Source organism: Loa loa, assembly GCF_000183805.2.
Source record: "Loa loa unplaced genomic scaffold supercont3.536, whole genome shotgun sequence".
Taxonomy (NCBI): domain Eukaryota; kingdom Metazoa; phylum Nematoda; class Chromadorea; order Rhabditida; family Onchocercidae; genus Loa; species Loa loa.
In genome coordinates this window covers 9,365-26,418 of record NW_018108716.1, presented here as the reverse complement: position 1 = coordinate 26,418, position 17,054 = coordinate 9,365, and the positions used below count along the sequence as shown (strand labels likewise).

The window sequence follows — 17,054 nt, the reverse complement described above, 5'->3', positions numbered from 1 at the left end:
TATAGCGACTGTAAATGTACAAAAATGAGATCATGATAAGTGTTAGGTTAAAGGTTAACACCAGGGTTTATCATGGATTGCTTTAAAAAATTTAAGGAACGGTATTAAACATTACGAGTGCTGAGATGTCAAGCGGTGTTGATGGTCCTGTTACCTGATATCGACGTAGAAATATTTTTTTTGTATAATTTCTTGAATGTTTAATATATCTTAATATATATTTTAATGCACTGCAATATGCAAGCATTCTTAGATATTCCAGAAGACTTATAGTTGCTCAATATATCTTGCTCAAATTCTATTGTTGAAGTCACAACATTTTCTACGTGTTCAAATATTATGAATAGTTATCAACTAGCGAGGAGTTATATTTATTATGAATTGTCAGTCGCGAGTGAAAAATTATATTGGTGACATAACCATCCTACACTAATTTTGAACAATATATTTTGAAAAAAACGTGATCGATACTGACGAACCTTTCCATTGAATTTTGCAGTGGAATTCAAATTTCTCTGTATCTGTCGTGATAAGTAAACAAATGGACAATAAACGTGAATGAGTTAAATAAACAAACTTAACTGATAAATTACCGAACAGACCGAACAGATTCAAAGTTAGAAACTTTACATGACTAGAAAGTGGAAACTCTACTCTTTCATTCCAAATATTGTTTGTTGTTAACAGCAATTCTACAAATTAAATGGACAATCAAAGTCGGTCGTAATAAATAATAAAAGTGATGCCTGATCACGGGAGATCGAAAGACTCACTGAAGGTACTTTGAAAACAGAAAATGATGAGGCGCCAACAGTTTCAACATTGCTAGTTGCCAAGCTCACTAAGTCACGTAAAGCTCCATCCAGGAATGCATCGAGTTCAGCAATATCTTCCATTGTCCTCGTCACTTCACGAATTAAAACTCCAGTATACCTTTAAAAAAGAGGATGAATTGTAATTTAGGATTTTATTAATTTTGATAGTCGGTAAAGAGATAAAAACTGAAATCTGAATGCTTACCTTTGTGGAATGTTGGAAGATTTAGAAGATTTTGCAATGATGTTAAATTTCGAACTGTTGCTTATTCTGATACCAGAATATGTGCTGGGCGACCAGGTAGCCGATTTTATATCATCAAATGCACCAAGTTGTAAACTGATTTCGCGTTCCGAAATCATCTTTGCTAGACGCTCACGGTCAATAACCTTCTTCCGAAAACATTTAACTATTTTTTTGTAATTTGATTGCGGTGGCCCATTTATGAAGTTATCTGTATGTTCCCTGAAAGTCCACCTGTACATTGATTCACTTTTACTTTCAGGGATTTCATTTTTTTTAGAGAAAATGTAACTTCTCACTTCCGAAGTGTACTATTCCACTCACTTCTACAAGTACAAAGAAGCTTTCTCATGCCTTGAAATGTATACTGGCATGGAAAAATTGCTAGCTTAGCACCTAAAAGTATTCCACTTATCGTTAAACGGTAACTGGCGTTGTTGCGGGATAACATAATGGCTTTTGACCAGTAAAAAAATTATTAAGTATCTGAAGACCAACCGAATATGCAATGGGTGCAAGCGTAATCCAGCTTTATCGGAAGATCTGGGAGTACGTAAAATGCGAGCTGCGTCTAATAATCCCACTCGTGGTGTTGGGCGAACATCATCACTCTGAGGAACAGAATCGGAACAACTTAGTATGTGGGGATCATCGGTTTTCTGAATGAAAAATCAGTTGAAATATCCAGCATTCCTTTTTCTTTTTTTTTTTTAAATAATGGATCCACAGAAAGGAACCAAAAGACTAATTCGAAAACAGATAATATGGAGGTGGAACAACCGATAAACCAGCGGAACTATGCAAACTGGTTTAAAGGTTTGCAAACATGAACCTTTTCTAGAAATCACAGATTGTAACAGCACCAATAAATGGGCTACACTAATAGTTCAAATGGTTGGTCGCTAAAATTTACAGCATAATAATGGTACTGAAACCTACCAGTAGTGCCTTTAGGGTACATAACGTACCCGTAATAACAGCAAATAAAGCGCCTTCTTGGATAACAATGACAGGTTTTAAATCGAAAACTGCATTGTATTTCGTATTTCCGCTCCGCATTTCTTCCATCAGCTTACTATAAAGTTCGTGTTCCAAAAACGGCAGCGACTGAAGATAAAAACTGTAAAAGAACATTCCATTTTTAAAATTTCAAAACTAAGAACCAAAATCACAAAATTTACTGAAAAAAATTACGTGGCTAATAGTAGAAGCCAACTGATCGTCGCTTTCTGAGAAATTCACTTCACGTTTAAGATGAACTTGCAATGGCCGGACGGTGCCATGTAGATAGTCTGATGCAGGTAATGAACAACTGTTCAAGATGATATCGGGGCAAACTGCATCACTAATAAAGAGAGATCACTGAAGAAGTTTTCTGAATAACTGTAGCAGTATGAAAGTCAATCAAAACCAGTAGGGGAAAATATTCAGGATTTCTTCCAAACCAATAAATTGTTAATAACTGATGACAGCATAACTGAAGGTCAAATTAGGAAAAATTTAAATGATATAAAGAATCCGCAGTATCTTGTCTGGACATCTCTGGGATCCAGCAAATTTGGATGAATATAATGATGTAGGAATAGGAAATTTTTTCGAAAGTAAACATACGGTAATTTGCAACAGGAACACACATTTACGTTTTGATTGGTTGATGCATCGCCATCGAAGCATGCAGTATGGAACCTAATACAATCCGGAACATGCTTAGTCCCTGCTAAAATGACGGATATAGCAGTCCCTGTACAGCTTAACAACGCCATTTTCTTACGAATACTGATTTGTTCTGTGTAGCCAATAATTAAATTGCAGCGTAAACTTAATGTTTGACGAATAAGTTCGATCTTCAAGTCGTCCCACCATCTGAAATGAAAGATGGAAAGTAGTAATAAAATAAAGCTTTCATTCGATATTTAATATACACTATCATAACGCATGGGAATAATGATCACATGTTTGATAAAATAACTGATAGCGCTTTTGGAAAGAGATTAACAGCTCAAAGCGTTATCTGTTTTTTTTTAAGATCCATCCATTTATTAGATTACCAGTGGTTGAAATCACCAAAGGTTGTAAAAGATAACCGTAAATCTGTTTTTAGCATTTCTACTTTTTTTATTACTTGACCCGCTACCAGTCCAGACCCGTTACCGTTACCATCTAGATTGCATTTCTTGGTTGAAGTACAATAAAACAAAACTTTTTTCTGATCATAGCAGCATCACTATCATCTGTCAGCACATGAGCGGAACGAGCGCAAACAACAACACCACATTTATATCTGTATATATCCGGTAAAACCTTCAATGACAACACATGATGCAGTATACTTTCGGCTGCAACTTTCTCATCTGTCTGCGACAGTCTGACTGCTGTTCCAAATGCTCGAAATGTAATCAGCTCGGTAGCATCGCCTTCGATATCAACAAATTCATGATACCTTGAATAAGTAACAGACAATGAACATCTCTGACAAATTTTTGGATTGTTATTAACAAATGGCCATTCCATAATTAGAATTAACATCAATTTTTTACCCAAGGATTGCATTCGACCCGAGAGAATGCGCTTTCTGTGCAATATTTCTAGCTAATTCGCGTAACGACTTCCGAATTATGCTTTGTCGAGCCTCATTAGAAGCACGTGGAGAACGAATCCTGTCAATCCATTCGTATTCAGGATCAGTCACTGTAGCTACATCAGAAACCAATCCAATAATATCGTTCATTGATAATGTTGAGATAATGCTAGCTTAAATTCTGCCAATATGTTTCAATATAACAAGAGAATGAATGTATTAAAGCAGAATGAAAAATAAATGTCAGTTCATTCATAAGACTTTTGACGGCATTTGTACGACCATTTATCTTAAACTGCAGTCAAGGAGACCCTAAATCTTTCAGCATTATTTAGTGGAACGTTAAAAGATTATTACTGTTTAGCTGGAAATATCTTCAAATGAAACTAGGGACGCAGTTCCATAATAAACGGAAAAACCATTCTTCCAAATCTAATTCGAATGAAATGAATAAGCAAGTAGACAAATATAGAACGGTGACGATTAATCCATAAAGCGGTTTTTATAAAATTTACGTTGTTTTTGAACTAATTTTGAACTAATTCTGAATATACTTCACATATAACCTACCTGAAAGTATACGCACATATCCGTGATCATTTGATAACAGTAATTTAAGCGAGATGGATATCTGAATTTCGCCTCTTATTCCTGTAAACATAAAACAGAAAAAAAAGGTATAAGTATGGCTCAAGAAAACTCAAAAAATTCCGCTAACGAAAAAATAAAAATGAAAACAAGAACAAACTCACCGTAAACCGAATCATAAATTGGCAGCCAATTTGTGAACTCCATACTATTACCATCGGCTTTGCTGCACCTTATTTTAGAAACTAACAAATTGGCATCGTAAAAGACACGTCCAATGGCATCATTTGCACTGTATGTGTCATGATCCATTACACTAAATTTAAAGATTACTAAAATGCAATGGTTCCTCGTGGCAACTCATATTTCGGTTATTCATTCTGTGAGTTCATTTTATGTTGAATATTTATTTTGCGATACCTTACCGGAACTGGATCGGATTATCAAATAACTGTTGTTCATCTGTCTCAAAAACAAACACATCGGAATTCCAGACCGGCGACAAACTTTTGCTGCAGACATCGGTTTTGTAAACCTGAAGTAGTAGTCCTGAAGGGAGTTATTGAATGTATCACGTCACTCTCCGTTGGCTCAGATGATTACTGGAGTGGAAATCTGTCGAAAGAAGCCCGCAACGACAAATGTTCAGGTAAATCCCATCTGAACTATTGGTGTTTTGCATCATCTCACCTTCACTGGGTAAATATTTTACCCAATCCAACCTCCAAAACTTCGTAAAGAATGTTTGAAGCTTAATAGAGAAAGGTACTAAATAAAGCCTTATTCTAGTAAGAAAATAATGGAAAAATCCTAAACCTCATTTTCGAAATGAACTTCAACGAAAGCATCCGTAGTGACATTAGACTTATCCATGACAGGTAATCCGCGAGCCGATATCACACGAACAGAAAGTTTCGCCGGAAGACTATTGGTACTACACGGGACCAACATCGCTTCTTTTAGAGCTTGTAACTGTCAACAATATGCTCCAAGCATTCTAATTTCGGAAATCATTTTTTTAACGGTCCAGTATATCAGTGATAATTGACAAGTGCGATCGATGACTGCCAAAATGCGGACATTTGAAGTCTTCTTCCTGAATTCCCATCATCATCACTTCCTGATGAACAACAGTTAAATGCTCAGTTGAAGAGTAGAAAGAGTTGAATCAACTTGTCTCTACTTTGATATAAAATCTTGCTGATTACAAACAGCCATTTGATTCAGATCTTCCTTGTAGAACGCAAAGGAAAGAAACCAAAGCTTGGATGCATCTTTGAAACCAAGTAAAATATAATATACAAATAGATTTCAAAAAAGGGGAAAGGAAAACAATACAATAAACAGCAAGAACAAACATTTTTCTCAAACTTCATACAAAGCATTTCTCTTCCTTTTTTGTCGACGATGTGTTAAAAACAGAGGCACTATATGACTGATACAACTGTAGGTCAAAAAATGGAAAAAAAAAGATATTAAGTTTCGAGGATTTTCACAGATAAGACTTCCATTTAAAATTATATCGATTAGCTTCTCATAAAATGTAAAAGGGAAAGCATAAAATTATGTCGATTAGCTTCTCATAAAATGTAAAAGGGAAAACATAAAATTATGTCGATTAGCTTCTCATAAAATGTAAAAGGGTAAGCATAAAATTACGTCGATTAGCTTCTCATAAAATGTGAAGGGAAAGCAGCAACTGTGAATTAAGGCGCAAAATACGCGACTATATTATAAAGTTGTGATGCTATTTGGTTAATTTGGCAGCAGGAGACAAGAAACAATGACAGAGAAAATTCCAGGAACAATTTAAATACTAATCTCATAATAATGAATGATAACGTAAATGACGAGTGCACATCCATAATAGATAAGCCAAATAATGGCTAAATCGAGAACAGACAGGACGCAAAAATACACATACACATACAAGCAAACACACTACCAATTTAGTTGTCCACACCAGTATACCTCCACAACCAATAATAATAAAATAACTGTACGATACGGAAAAACCAACAACTATTCCGCTGAGGGTAAATATTGCATACTTCCTTTTCTAAATCAAAATCTTAAGTCTCAATTAACCAACTTGAAACATTAGAAAGATTATTGGTGAAAACTCTTCATCCCCCTTCCACAATATTGGAAAGATTGGAAGAATCAGCAAGCAAAAAATATTCATTATTTCACTCTTACTTCTAAAAAAAGATTCAAGAGGCGGAGAAACAATAAGTGAAAACCCTAACATAGTTTCAAAAATAAAAGTTGAAACCACAACTGTCAAAAAGAGATATTAGCAATAAAACATACTTTTTGCTACCTGTTACAATAAATTAAACCAATGTAGCACGATAAAAAGAACAATTCATGTTTCTATGATAACAATTTGTTAAATCAAAAAGGAAAAGTAAACCGTTTCCTGGTGGTGGCACAACTGTACACCGGGCGGCCTAATCCTTACTGATTTCTGCACAACAATTAATCTAAATTTTGGAAATTGGATGATTGCGTATGATGGACTAAGTTTTGAAAAACAAGCTAAGTTTCAGAAAACATTCATTGGCCAACTGCTTCATACGAAAAAGACGTAACATTTTACAACACTCAAGAATCTTGAGCAAAAACAAACAACCAAGAAGGAAATGGATAAAGAAGACAACTTTTTAGGTGGAAAAAAGGAAATACATATTTGAAATATTCAATAAATGCTGATGTTTTGCAATATAGTCTCACTTTTATCAATTTCAAGAGAATGGTTCCTGTACACATAATGTAAATGTCAGTAGTTGATAAAGCATCATAATAATCTTTTACATGATATTATTCGAATATATGTGCAAATCAGTTCGCTCTTCATGTATGGTAAGTAATTGGCCACCAATGAACATACACAAAAATCGTTTTGCAAGCTCGTCATTTTTCCAAATTCAAAATATAGTACATTTCCTTGACCGTTTAGGCTTCGGTGGAGGAATCAGAACAGCTCGGATGGCTTCATCGAATACTTGCTTCAAACCCTTTTGCGATAATGCTGAACATTCCAAGTACTTCACAGCATCTGTCAAATATTATTTCATTGAATAATCCAATTGGAAATTTTGGTGTAAAACTATTTTTACAATAGAATAGGCTCATTACGATAGGAAGAGAGCATCTAACTTGTTGATACTGTGCAACACATCTGCTAAGCGTTTCTAGGCGCATTTGTAACCAGAACTCCGGAAGAAGGCTTACAACATTCCTATCACATCATTAGCTCACACATTTTTATCCTACAAAGAAACGCATACGAATTTTTTGAATCACAAAGGAAATTAGGACATACTAATCTCTTTCGACATTGACAGTCCTTGCAAATAACTAATCGGAGCTAAATGCCTATCACGAAGTCTTTCAACGGTTTCGTTATCTTCCCTTAGGTCCAATTTTGTTCCCACCAATATTATTGGCGCATTTGGGCAATGATGAGAAACTTCGGGATACCACTTTGCACGCACATTTTCGAAAGAAGCTGGATTTACTAGTGAAAAGCATATTAAGAAAACATCCTGAAATAACTTATTAAAGTAAAAAACCAAGCAAAAGAAAGGGCAGGATGAAAATATTAATTGAAGAAACCTTTAAAAAGGGCTAGAACATACAGTCCTCAACAACCAAGTGGACCCAAGTCAAAAATAAAACCTACCTCACTTTTTTAATAAACTTGAATTTAGCAGCAAACAGGTAATTGCTAAGAAAAAAATGAGAGCCAGATCGTAAAATTAACAGTTAGCTCACAGTTTGTGGATAACTGAGTGGTCGCAATCTATCGTAATCTTCCTGACCGGCAGTATCCCACAAACCCAAATTGATTGGTTTCCCATCGACCATAACATTGGCCGAATAATTATCGAAAACTGTTGGAATATATTCGCCCGGGAAAGCATTTGTGGTGTAACTGATTAGAAGGCACGTTTTACCCACGGCACTGAAAAATCAGTATACATAGAGAGGATAACTTGACAATTAACTCTTATACGGATAAAGCGCATTTCCAACAATCATAAATCGCTTGCAAATAGTTAAAAACAAACTGTCCCCAACAATACTCTTAGACCACTAGCACTCACTATCCACACAATGAATCACTGTCACTTGCTGTCTACAACTTAAATTACAATTTAAAATATGGCCTTGCATCAAAGTGTTAATTCCTTGAAATTATTAAGCAACTAAGACTTCAACCGGATGCTTGAATTCTATGTTCGCTACAGATATATCGCATTTCGTCCCACTCTCACAAACCTTGCTCAATAACAGCTGATCTAGTTATTCGCTATAAACATCCCTACCGATTTACAGAGTAAAAATTCTTGAAAGTCTCACCCGTCTCCGACGACGACACATTTAATTGCTTGCATGTCGTCGTAGAGTCTGCTTTTAATACAACCTGAAAAAAGTCCAATGTGCTTTAAAAGAGCAATGAATTGAACGCCTTAATATCGCCGCATTGTTTCCTTTCATTTCCGAATAACACTTTTTACTGGCAATAGTAACTTTGATTTTAGTGCGAACTAATGCATCATGCCGTTTACCATCAATCATATCTAACAAGAATGTTGGTGACAAGACAAACCAATCAAAATAGCCAGAAAAAACAGGGAAGAACACATGGCGGTATACAATTTTGACGAAAAGAATCTAAGAAGCATCTTAAATTATCTCCATTTACTTGGATTATGCTGGAAAAGACTGCATTGCTGGTGATATTTCCCAACTTCACTGCTCATCAATTAAACCGTACTAAGGACTACACAGAGATATCTAATCAGTATTATTTTAATCACAGCATCAGTAAGTGTCCTAGTAACACAAAACAGTCTATTGCAGCTGTTAAAACACGCGTTTCGGCATGATCCTTCAACCTAATCAAATGTTCTTATCGCGTTTAAAGTAGAAAACAACGACTGGAAGCAACGATTTTCCATGGATGTAAGTAGCATCTAATCCAATTCCAGGACACAAAACAAACTGCGCTAGACAGTGAATACGTGTACCTATCCACAACAGAAATACCTGCCTACAACAGAAACAAGAAATAACGACATTAATCGTCAAACTAATTGAAAAATTAACGAGAGAAAGAAGGAAAAAAGCGAAAGTTTTGCTTCTACTCTCCGTTAATTTAGTATCAACAACAAATGGACGAGAATCTATGTATATTCTGAACCCACTAACGATCACATTTAAGCTTAATTTATATTTAAGCTTAAGAATATTCTTAGGATAGCTTCGTTCTTTCCAGAATCGTAAATCCTTTTCTCCTAATAATTTCGCAGGCATCATGCAGCAAATGCCCCTCATGACTTTTCTACTACAAAACACGACCTTTAAACAATCGGAATTTCATTTTGATTCAAATACCAGTAGGCGAATGACAACACTGAAATAATAATTCTACAAGAATATAAATTCATCATTTTGGAGTTAGTTGAATTACGTTGACGTCATCCTCCACTGATATTCTCCGAAATGGTCACAGTAACTAACTAGACATCCAGGAATCCCTTCCTCTATATTTGGGTAGACTACAGCTTTCAGGACAACATAATTACGACACAATTCCACTAAATTCGTGACAACATAACTACACTAAATAAATAAAACCAAGCCATCTTAGTCAACCCCCGCTTCATCCCGGACAACATTCTAAACCAATCACAAACAAACAAATGAATGAGAATGAACTTCCGCTCCGTGCTCGACCTTGATATAAGAATGAATGAGTGACACAACCATTGGTTTGAACCGTTGGTTGGTGATTCAGCGTTCCACACACACGATTGGTTTTGCATTAATGTTTTGCTGCTAATTGCTCTGGGCGGTGAGTGACGTTAAACTGTTTTGAATTTCCCGTGATATGGTCAAGTTGTATTGATTTTGATTTTCGAAATGGGTCGGACGGAAATCCCATTTATAGTCTAATTTTAAAGAAACTTAGTGGAAGCGTCAACAGCTAAATTAGGTCATCGCATGTCACATAGTTACTGTATGTCACTCACAATTACATCATACATGTCATTTATCACACTTGAACTGCAATAAATTGCGTCCTCGTGTATTGCTAGATCTTTAATAGTGTAATTTATTGTCGGATCGTTCATTAGGGAGCGGAAATGCCTGATTTTATTTTATAAAGTATTCATGCATCATATGATTAGATAGTCTGTGCATTTTCAACTTTAGATAACCGTAGTCATTGATAATTGCCTCAGTCCACAATTGTTTTCAATATTTGAACTTAAGGATATCAGGTGATTAGCATTGATTAGCGTTTAAATGCAATAAAAGAACGTAATATTGGTTTTTATTCCTGCTGATCAAAATGTCGCAGATAACGTTGTGCAAGAGATCAATTGATGAAGATATAGATGCAAACAGTTTTCTGTGATTTCAGTTGGTAGGACTGCAGTTTCTTCCTATCACTCCAATGAAAGAATCATGGAGTAGTTTGATGGCTGCGAACAATACGTTTAGTCACCAGGAAGTACAAGAAAATTTCACATTTTGTTGTAGGTAACAGGCGGGAAGACTGGAAGAAGAAGGGTATATTTCAATGATGGATTGGGAAATGATGGTCGAACAATATCGTGCAGAAGCGGAACGATACAAACAAGAGTAAACTATTCATTTTCAAAGATAGATGAAATAATAGTACGTTAATTTGAATATTACAGAATAAACTTGAATATTGATGCCATGGTGTAATGTACCTAAATCAGAATTTCAGAGCGAACGAAGCAAAAAACGAATTGAAAGACTTTGTAACATTTAGTCAGCAGATAGAAGCTGAGCTGGACAAGGAATTGAATGCAGCGAACTTATCGTTAAGTAAACGTGAAAAGGAAATCGCTGTTTTGGTGCAAGAGCGAGATCGATATAAGGTTGTTTTAATGGTCAAGATAGTTATAGACGGTAGATGCGACAACTTATTCTAACCGTATCCGTCTTGCCTAATTCTCTTTCATGGTGAAAATGGTGCTTTGGGTATTTCTTGACGATATTTATGAGGATGCATTTTGGTATCATGTAATGCACAAAATTTTGAATGCAACTGACGTTACTGTGCACATGTTACTGCTGGAGGATTTAATGATAGGAGTTCCTGTTCTGGTCCGTTTTTGAAGAGATAGCACCCACCCTTACTTTTTTTTCAGGAAGAAGCTCAACGGTTCCGTGCGGAGCAGTATAGTAAGGATATGAAACTTAACGACGAATTGCAAGAATTGAGAACTGAAAAGGAAAATTTGATGAATGCTGTCCATAAACTTGAGCAAAAAAACGATGATTTGGAGAGAGAATTGAGGTATGTAATTATTTTTTGATATCGCGAATTTATTTCGTTGTTAGTGAGTCACTTGGCAATGGCTATACTAATTGCTGTCCATGTAAGGAAATCTTCAAAACTGGAATTTTTCTGATCAGATACATTTCTGGCTTCTTAGTATCAGTTCTTCGAGTACTTTTAGGATAACATGCGAAACTCTCAAGGACACTGAAAAAAAGTTAAATGAAGAATTAGAGATGCGAGCGTTGCTTACTACAGAACTTGACAGTAAAGAAGATTTAAAGGTTAGCTTGTCTAGGTTATCTGATTTGCCAAAAGCTTAGACTTAGCATGGCAGTAGCAGCAGTTGAATATTAGGGAAATATAGCGGGAAATGTATTCTTATAGTTTCTTCTTCTATATGCTATGTTGTGGACATTTCCAAAATTCCTATTGAAAACCATGTTGGATTGACGGGCGCGTAGCATGAGGAAGTCTCCAGCAAATCGGTTATCATATGCTCTTAGTTGCAGGTCCGTTGCCAAAGACTAGAAGATGAAGTTCGAGATTTGAAATTAGATAGTATGGTAAAGGATACAAAGCTGTCGAATTCAGTTGCTAATCAGTCTAATGGGGTGACTGTTACTCAGGCGAAACACAGTTCTGGGAATTTAATGCAGATGAAAAATAGTAAAGATTTAATTTTATCGTAGTCGTAATATAGTTAGGACCAAGTTATAGTTTTATAATTAAACTTTTCTTTTCAAGATCCGATAAGATTTGATCTGGGAGTTTTATTATGGGAAAGGTAACAGTCGGTTGTTTTTAGAAAAAAAACAGTTGGCTGGTTTTAGGAAAAAAAGACAGTTGGATGGTTTTAGGAATATATTTACTTACAATCTCAAGTTGATACTTTAGTAGGTCATTCGTGTGTTAGTGATAGTTAAGCAGTTTGATTTAATGGTTGTTTTCGCTATTTTTTTTCTGAATACCCATGTATTTTTGGACTATTTCCCAGACAACCTACTGCACTTAATAAATGAACAGTTGCTGAGGTCCTGAAATTGTATTATACGGCTCGTAATTTGTTCAGTCGAACAATTGGTATAAACTGGGGGGCATTAGTGAATTAAATTGTAGGACGACAGAATAATGGAGCATTGCAACCGGCAAGGTCAGTAAAAAATGGTCTCACCTCCTATGATAGTACGTTTGTTTGCAATTTCTTTAATGCATTCTTGCATGACTTTTTCAGTCAGTTTTAATCAACGAAATCAGTTTGTTCTTTCAGTAAGTCAAAGAAGTTTTCCTTTCACAAAATTTTGTTCAGTCCAAGAAGAAGACAAATGCAGAAATCGCTCGAATTTCTTTGTTGTCGCTTCAGTAGTTTTATTCCATTACAGATTATGATGTTTGTGTACATGATGTTAGCAAGAAAAGACTAATCACCGATGCTAGTTCGAAGGGCATTGGGTCACGTGTGAACTCCTTACCGCCTTCATTAGCAAGTAGTGTTTCACCGGTCATTGTCAATCTCCTTGAAACGATTCAGGTGTTTCTTAATTCATATTCACTTAAATTCACTACTACTTTTGCTTAAAAGTCTTACTTTTGGTTAAAACTTTTTTGCAGAAACTTTTATGAAATAGCGAACGTTATAGGCTCTTGAGGAAAAGCTGCTTTTACTACATCCAGAACGAAGGACAAATGTGGAAAATGGATTTGGGACGGCAAGTCAACATTGAGAACAAGTGCAGTATCTGCATCGCTGTAAACATACCTGTAATTTATAGAACTAATGCGGCGTTATTTCCCCGATTAATTTTGGAAGCCGTTGTTTTCAAATTTGGAATCTCATAGAGCCAGGGATAATTGGAGCTTTTGTTTGTCTAGAATGGATGCTTGTTTTCTCGACTGTGTTTGCTCAATGTTTTGTAACGTTTTTCGGTGGGTCCATAGTTTGACATGGTGATTTTTACAGTTTCATTCGAATAAGAAAATTTGTCACGAACGCTAGCAGTATGCATTTATTGGTGGCATTTAATTGCTCTTTCTCAAGTTTTGTTTGATGTGCTAATGATATAGGCTTAGGGTGAAATTAGCACTGAAAGTTTACCTAAATTGCTACTGTTTTATTGCGTTCGATAGTAAGATATCGTTCCGTTACATTTTATGCTGTAAGAATATTGCAAATAATTTCATCGGATGAAATGTGAGCTTTCATGTGCATATCGATTGGTTCTTATTACTGGATAGTTAACGATATATACCTGTCACGATTTTCACGTAAATAAAAAAACATTCTTCGCTAGAATCCCCCTGTACTTATACGAGTGTATGATTGCTATGTATTCTGTATATAAAATCATTTCCGTAATATAATTTCCACCACACTTGATTCGAACAAGACGGAGAATGGAAAACAGTATTAAGTTCTGCAGCTGCATTGTACACGTCCTAGCTTATTACGGATTTTAGCTCTGCGGAGTACCTTATTTTTGGCATAAACAACATATATACCGCAACGCACTTAAAAGCAAGCTGTGACATAACAGCTCCTAACCCACACATTGTTTCTCGAAACAGTAAGTGACACTGACAACGAAGTAGAGCGTGTGAAGGTCGAATGTAAGTGTGGCATTGTTTCTACTTATGGATCCAGGATAACTAAAGGAGTTTTGATTTGTAGGTCGTGTTTTGAGGAGTGTTGCTTAATATCGAGAAGCAGGATCAAAGTTGGCGGCTTTGTCTTGAGCATTTGCAGTTTTTTGTCCGGTTTTATCATTGGCAATAGTTGATGAGGGGGAAAATCCGTTGTTGTTTCTTTATCATTAGTTATCAATTGTCATGTCCTTTCTATGTTTCATCATAGAAAATGATATCCATGTTAAGACCAGTGGTATTGGCAAGTTATGGTAAAATATCTACATGCGTACTGTAGCACTCCTTCATCCAATACACAGGAAACTCTTATGTAAAACATCAAGCGACAAACATAATACTGTCTTTTCTTCCCGCTCTTCTCTCTCAGATGAGCTTATTGTATTTTTTTTGCGGTACTAAAATTTAGATGGATAAAGATGGGACAGTTTTCAGATTTTTATGGGTCGGTAAAATTGCCACTTAGTTGGAATCCTTCGTTTGTTGCATTTGCTTATGTACCGATAATTTTTATGCATATCATTAGATGATTCCGTATTATTTCTACATTTGTATGGTCGATATGGCATTTCCGGTAAGGAACTACTAATGTCATTCATCTTTTTCAATCATTTAGTAAGGAATAATGGTAAATTTTAAATTCAATTTAGAAATTAAAATTAAAATCATTCTATTAGTAAATTTAAAAAAGTTGCTTAATCATATATAATCTAATGTCAATCTTGTTAAATGATAATTTACAACTATGATGAACTTTCCTATCTATTGTACATTTAAAATTCATCATTTAATCTAAATTTCATATATAATTTAATCCTTTCTTCATCATTATTACAATTAAGATGTATATTCATTCCTATGCATTTGATGATATTATTTGATATCACTGTTTACTCTCTAATCATAAAACAATTCCTATAAGTTAAAAAATGAAAAGAAAAAAAAAAAATACTCTTCATCACTGCTAAAATAAAAATAGAAAACAAAAAAAAAAAATCTTAAGATGACCTCGGTTGAAGGAAAAGGTGTTTCTACAGCATTTTTGTCATACATCTATCCTCAAATAGATAACGATCAGAGTGAGAAGGAATGAATTTATTCCTCTTTTTTCCATTTTCTATTTCACTTTCTCTTTCCCAATCCTAAAATGTCTCTTCCACCTTCTTTTCAACCCTCAAAACAAAAACAGCAAAAAAAAAAAAAAGAAAAAAAGTAGTTTCCTCTTTGAATTTGAAAATATAAATGAAGTATCGACATTTTGTGAGGGGAAATAATTTTTTAGTTCCAACATTATTCATTTAAATTTGAAACAGTTATCAATGATAGGTAAAAGGTAAATTAAACTAATCAGTATAACTCGAGTCCTTCACTTTTTTTTTTTTTGCCTTACAGAAGAATATTTTACTCGTTTTGTCTTAATTATATGATCTCCTTTACCTTTTTTTTTTATTCTTTAATTCTTCGTGAATTTTTTTTCCCCCATCGATCTGCCTTTTTTTTCTTTTTTTTTTTACTTGTAAGGTATAATTTGGAAGTGTAAGATTATTAGGATTTTACCTTAGTTAATTTCTTGATTTACCATCATTCATTCATTCAACCAAATCATTCGTGTTTTCCTTTTCATTTCCCAAGATTATACTTGTAGTTCATTTGATACAAGATCAATCGTTGTTCGAGCAGGAAAAAAGTTGCAATACCTTTTTATGACAGAAATGATCACGATATTTTATTACGATTTCTTTTCTTTTTGTTTACTTGAAAATTCGCGTTTATGTTTAAGTTTTGGTTGACCCGGATCCAATCCGGATTCATACTCGCAATTAACTTCAGCAAAGATAACATATGATAATTTAACCGATACTGTTTGTTATGGAAAATGCAAATTGTGGAAGTCTAATATGATTTCCAAAAATTTGCTTCTTTTTTGTTTTGAATGAAAAGAGGAGGAAAAACTGATCAGTATCCCCCATATAAAGAGAGAACCGTATGCATATTCTCTCTTTTCTCCAATTTTTCTTTCCTTCTTTTTTCAAACTATTTTATGCAAATTGTTGGCTCACCACCGGCTGGATCGTTAAATGACACAAAGGATTACGAAGTGCTATCCTGTTCTTTCTATCATTTAAAATTTCAACATCTTGAGGCTACCAAATGAGAGTGTGTCGGTCTGTGCGTGTAACAGATGATCAAATCATGTCACATCGTCCTTCTCCTCTTTTTTTTTTTTTTTTTTGAAGAAGGAAATACTGGCATTAGAGGAAATGGTCTCCGACCTTCAGATTTTTTAAAATCCAACAAATTTATATACCCACTAGCTATCTTCGTAAATGTTGCTTCCATTTATATGCTTGGAAACTGTATGCTTACTGAAAGTTTACAGATAAATTTGTAATTGATTAAATGTTTTAATTTTTGTATAATCGGTTTAATCTATCCGGTAACATTTTAGTGTATCCTTTTCCTTCATCCCATTCATTTGTTATCATTTCCAATTATTTCACCAATAACAATCACATTGTTCTTTTCTATATATCTCATATTGATTCCGTTAGCAATTATTGACTGTTCCGTAACGGATAGCAACGGAATCCAACATATAATGATAAGTTTTGCAAATTTTAGCTATTTCTTACTTGGCATAAGAATTACCATTATGTGGAAGCAATAAGAGAGGATGAAAGAGGGAGGAAAAAAAAAAAAAGTGGGAAAGAGACCGCGGGAGGGAGTATGATTCTGATGGTGATGGTGAAGGTCGCTAATGTAAATCCGGTTGAGGAGAAGGAAAAAAGAAAAAGGGGAGGGGGTGAAAGCGACCTTTCTCCGCTTCCCCTTGTCCCTTACCATTCGTCCTGATCACCT

General features: G+C 34.8%; 3 protein-coding genes across 3 annotated transcripts; 1 reads left to right on the top strand and 2 right to left on the bottom strand.

Moving 5' to 3' along the window:
- Positions 1-244: 244 nt before the first annotated feature.
- Positions 245-5,176, bottom strand: LOAG_06395 (C2 domain-containing protein; the record flags this gene model as incomplete). The annotated part of the gene is made up of 12 exons (XM_003141931.2): positions 245-933; positions 1,021-1,281; positions 1,558-1,718; positions 1,999-2,166; positions 2,254-2,404; positions 2,671-2,922; positions 3,260-3,499; positions 3,597-3,810; positions 4,208-4,288; positions 4,390-4,541; positions 4,651-4,760; positions 5,042-5,176. The coding sequence occupies 12 exons, from the start codon at positions 5,174-5,176 to the stop codon at positions 693-695; spliced, it is 2,166 nt and encodes a 721-aa protein (XP_003141979.1). The 3' UTR covers positions 245-692.
- Positions 5,177-6,397: 1,221 nt separating this feature from the next.
- LOAG_06394 (Ras-like C3 botulinum toxin substrate 1) lies at positions 6,398-8,663 on the bottom strand. Its single transcript, XM_003141930.2, has 4 exons — positions 8,594-8,663; positions 8,006-8,195; positions 7,554-7,776; positions 6,398-7,286 (listed from the first exon to the last, which is right to left on the bottom strand). Exons 1-4 carry the CDS (start codon positions 8,626-8,628, stop codon positions 7,156-7,158), a joined length of 579 nt encoding a protein of 192 aa, XP_003141978.2. The 5' UTR covers positions 8,629-8,663; the 3' UTR covers positions 6,398-7,155.
- Positions 8,664-10,776: 2,113 nt separating this feature from the next.
- Positions 10,777-13,868, top strand: LOAG_06393 (nudE nuclear distribution). The gene is made up of 8 exons (XM_003141929.2): positions 10,777-10,885; positions 10,998-11,151; positions 11,425-11,573; positions 11,737-11,839; positions 12,068-12,224; positions 12,675-12,740; positions 12,938-13,086; positions 13,196-13,868. The coding sequence occupies exons 1-8, from the start codon at positions 10,824-10,826 to the stop codon at positions 13,277-13,279; spliced, it is 924 nt and encodes a 307-aa protein (XP_003141977.1). The 5' UTR covers positions 10,777-10,823; the 3' UTR covers positions 13,280-13,868.
- Positions 13,869-17,054: the final 3,186 nt, after the last annotated feature.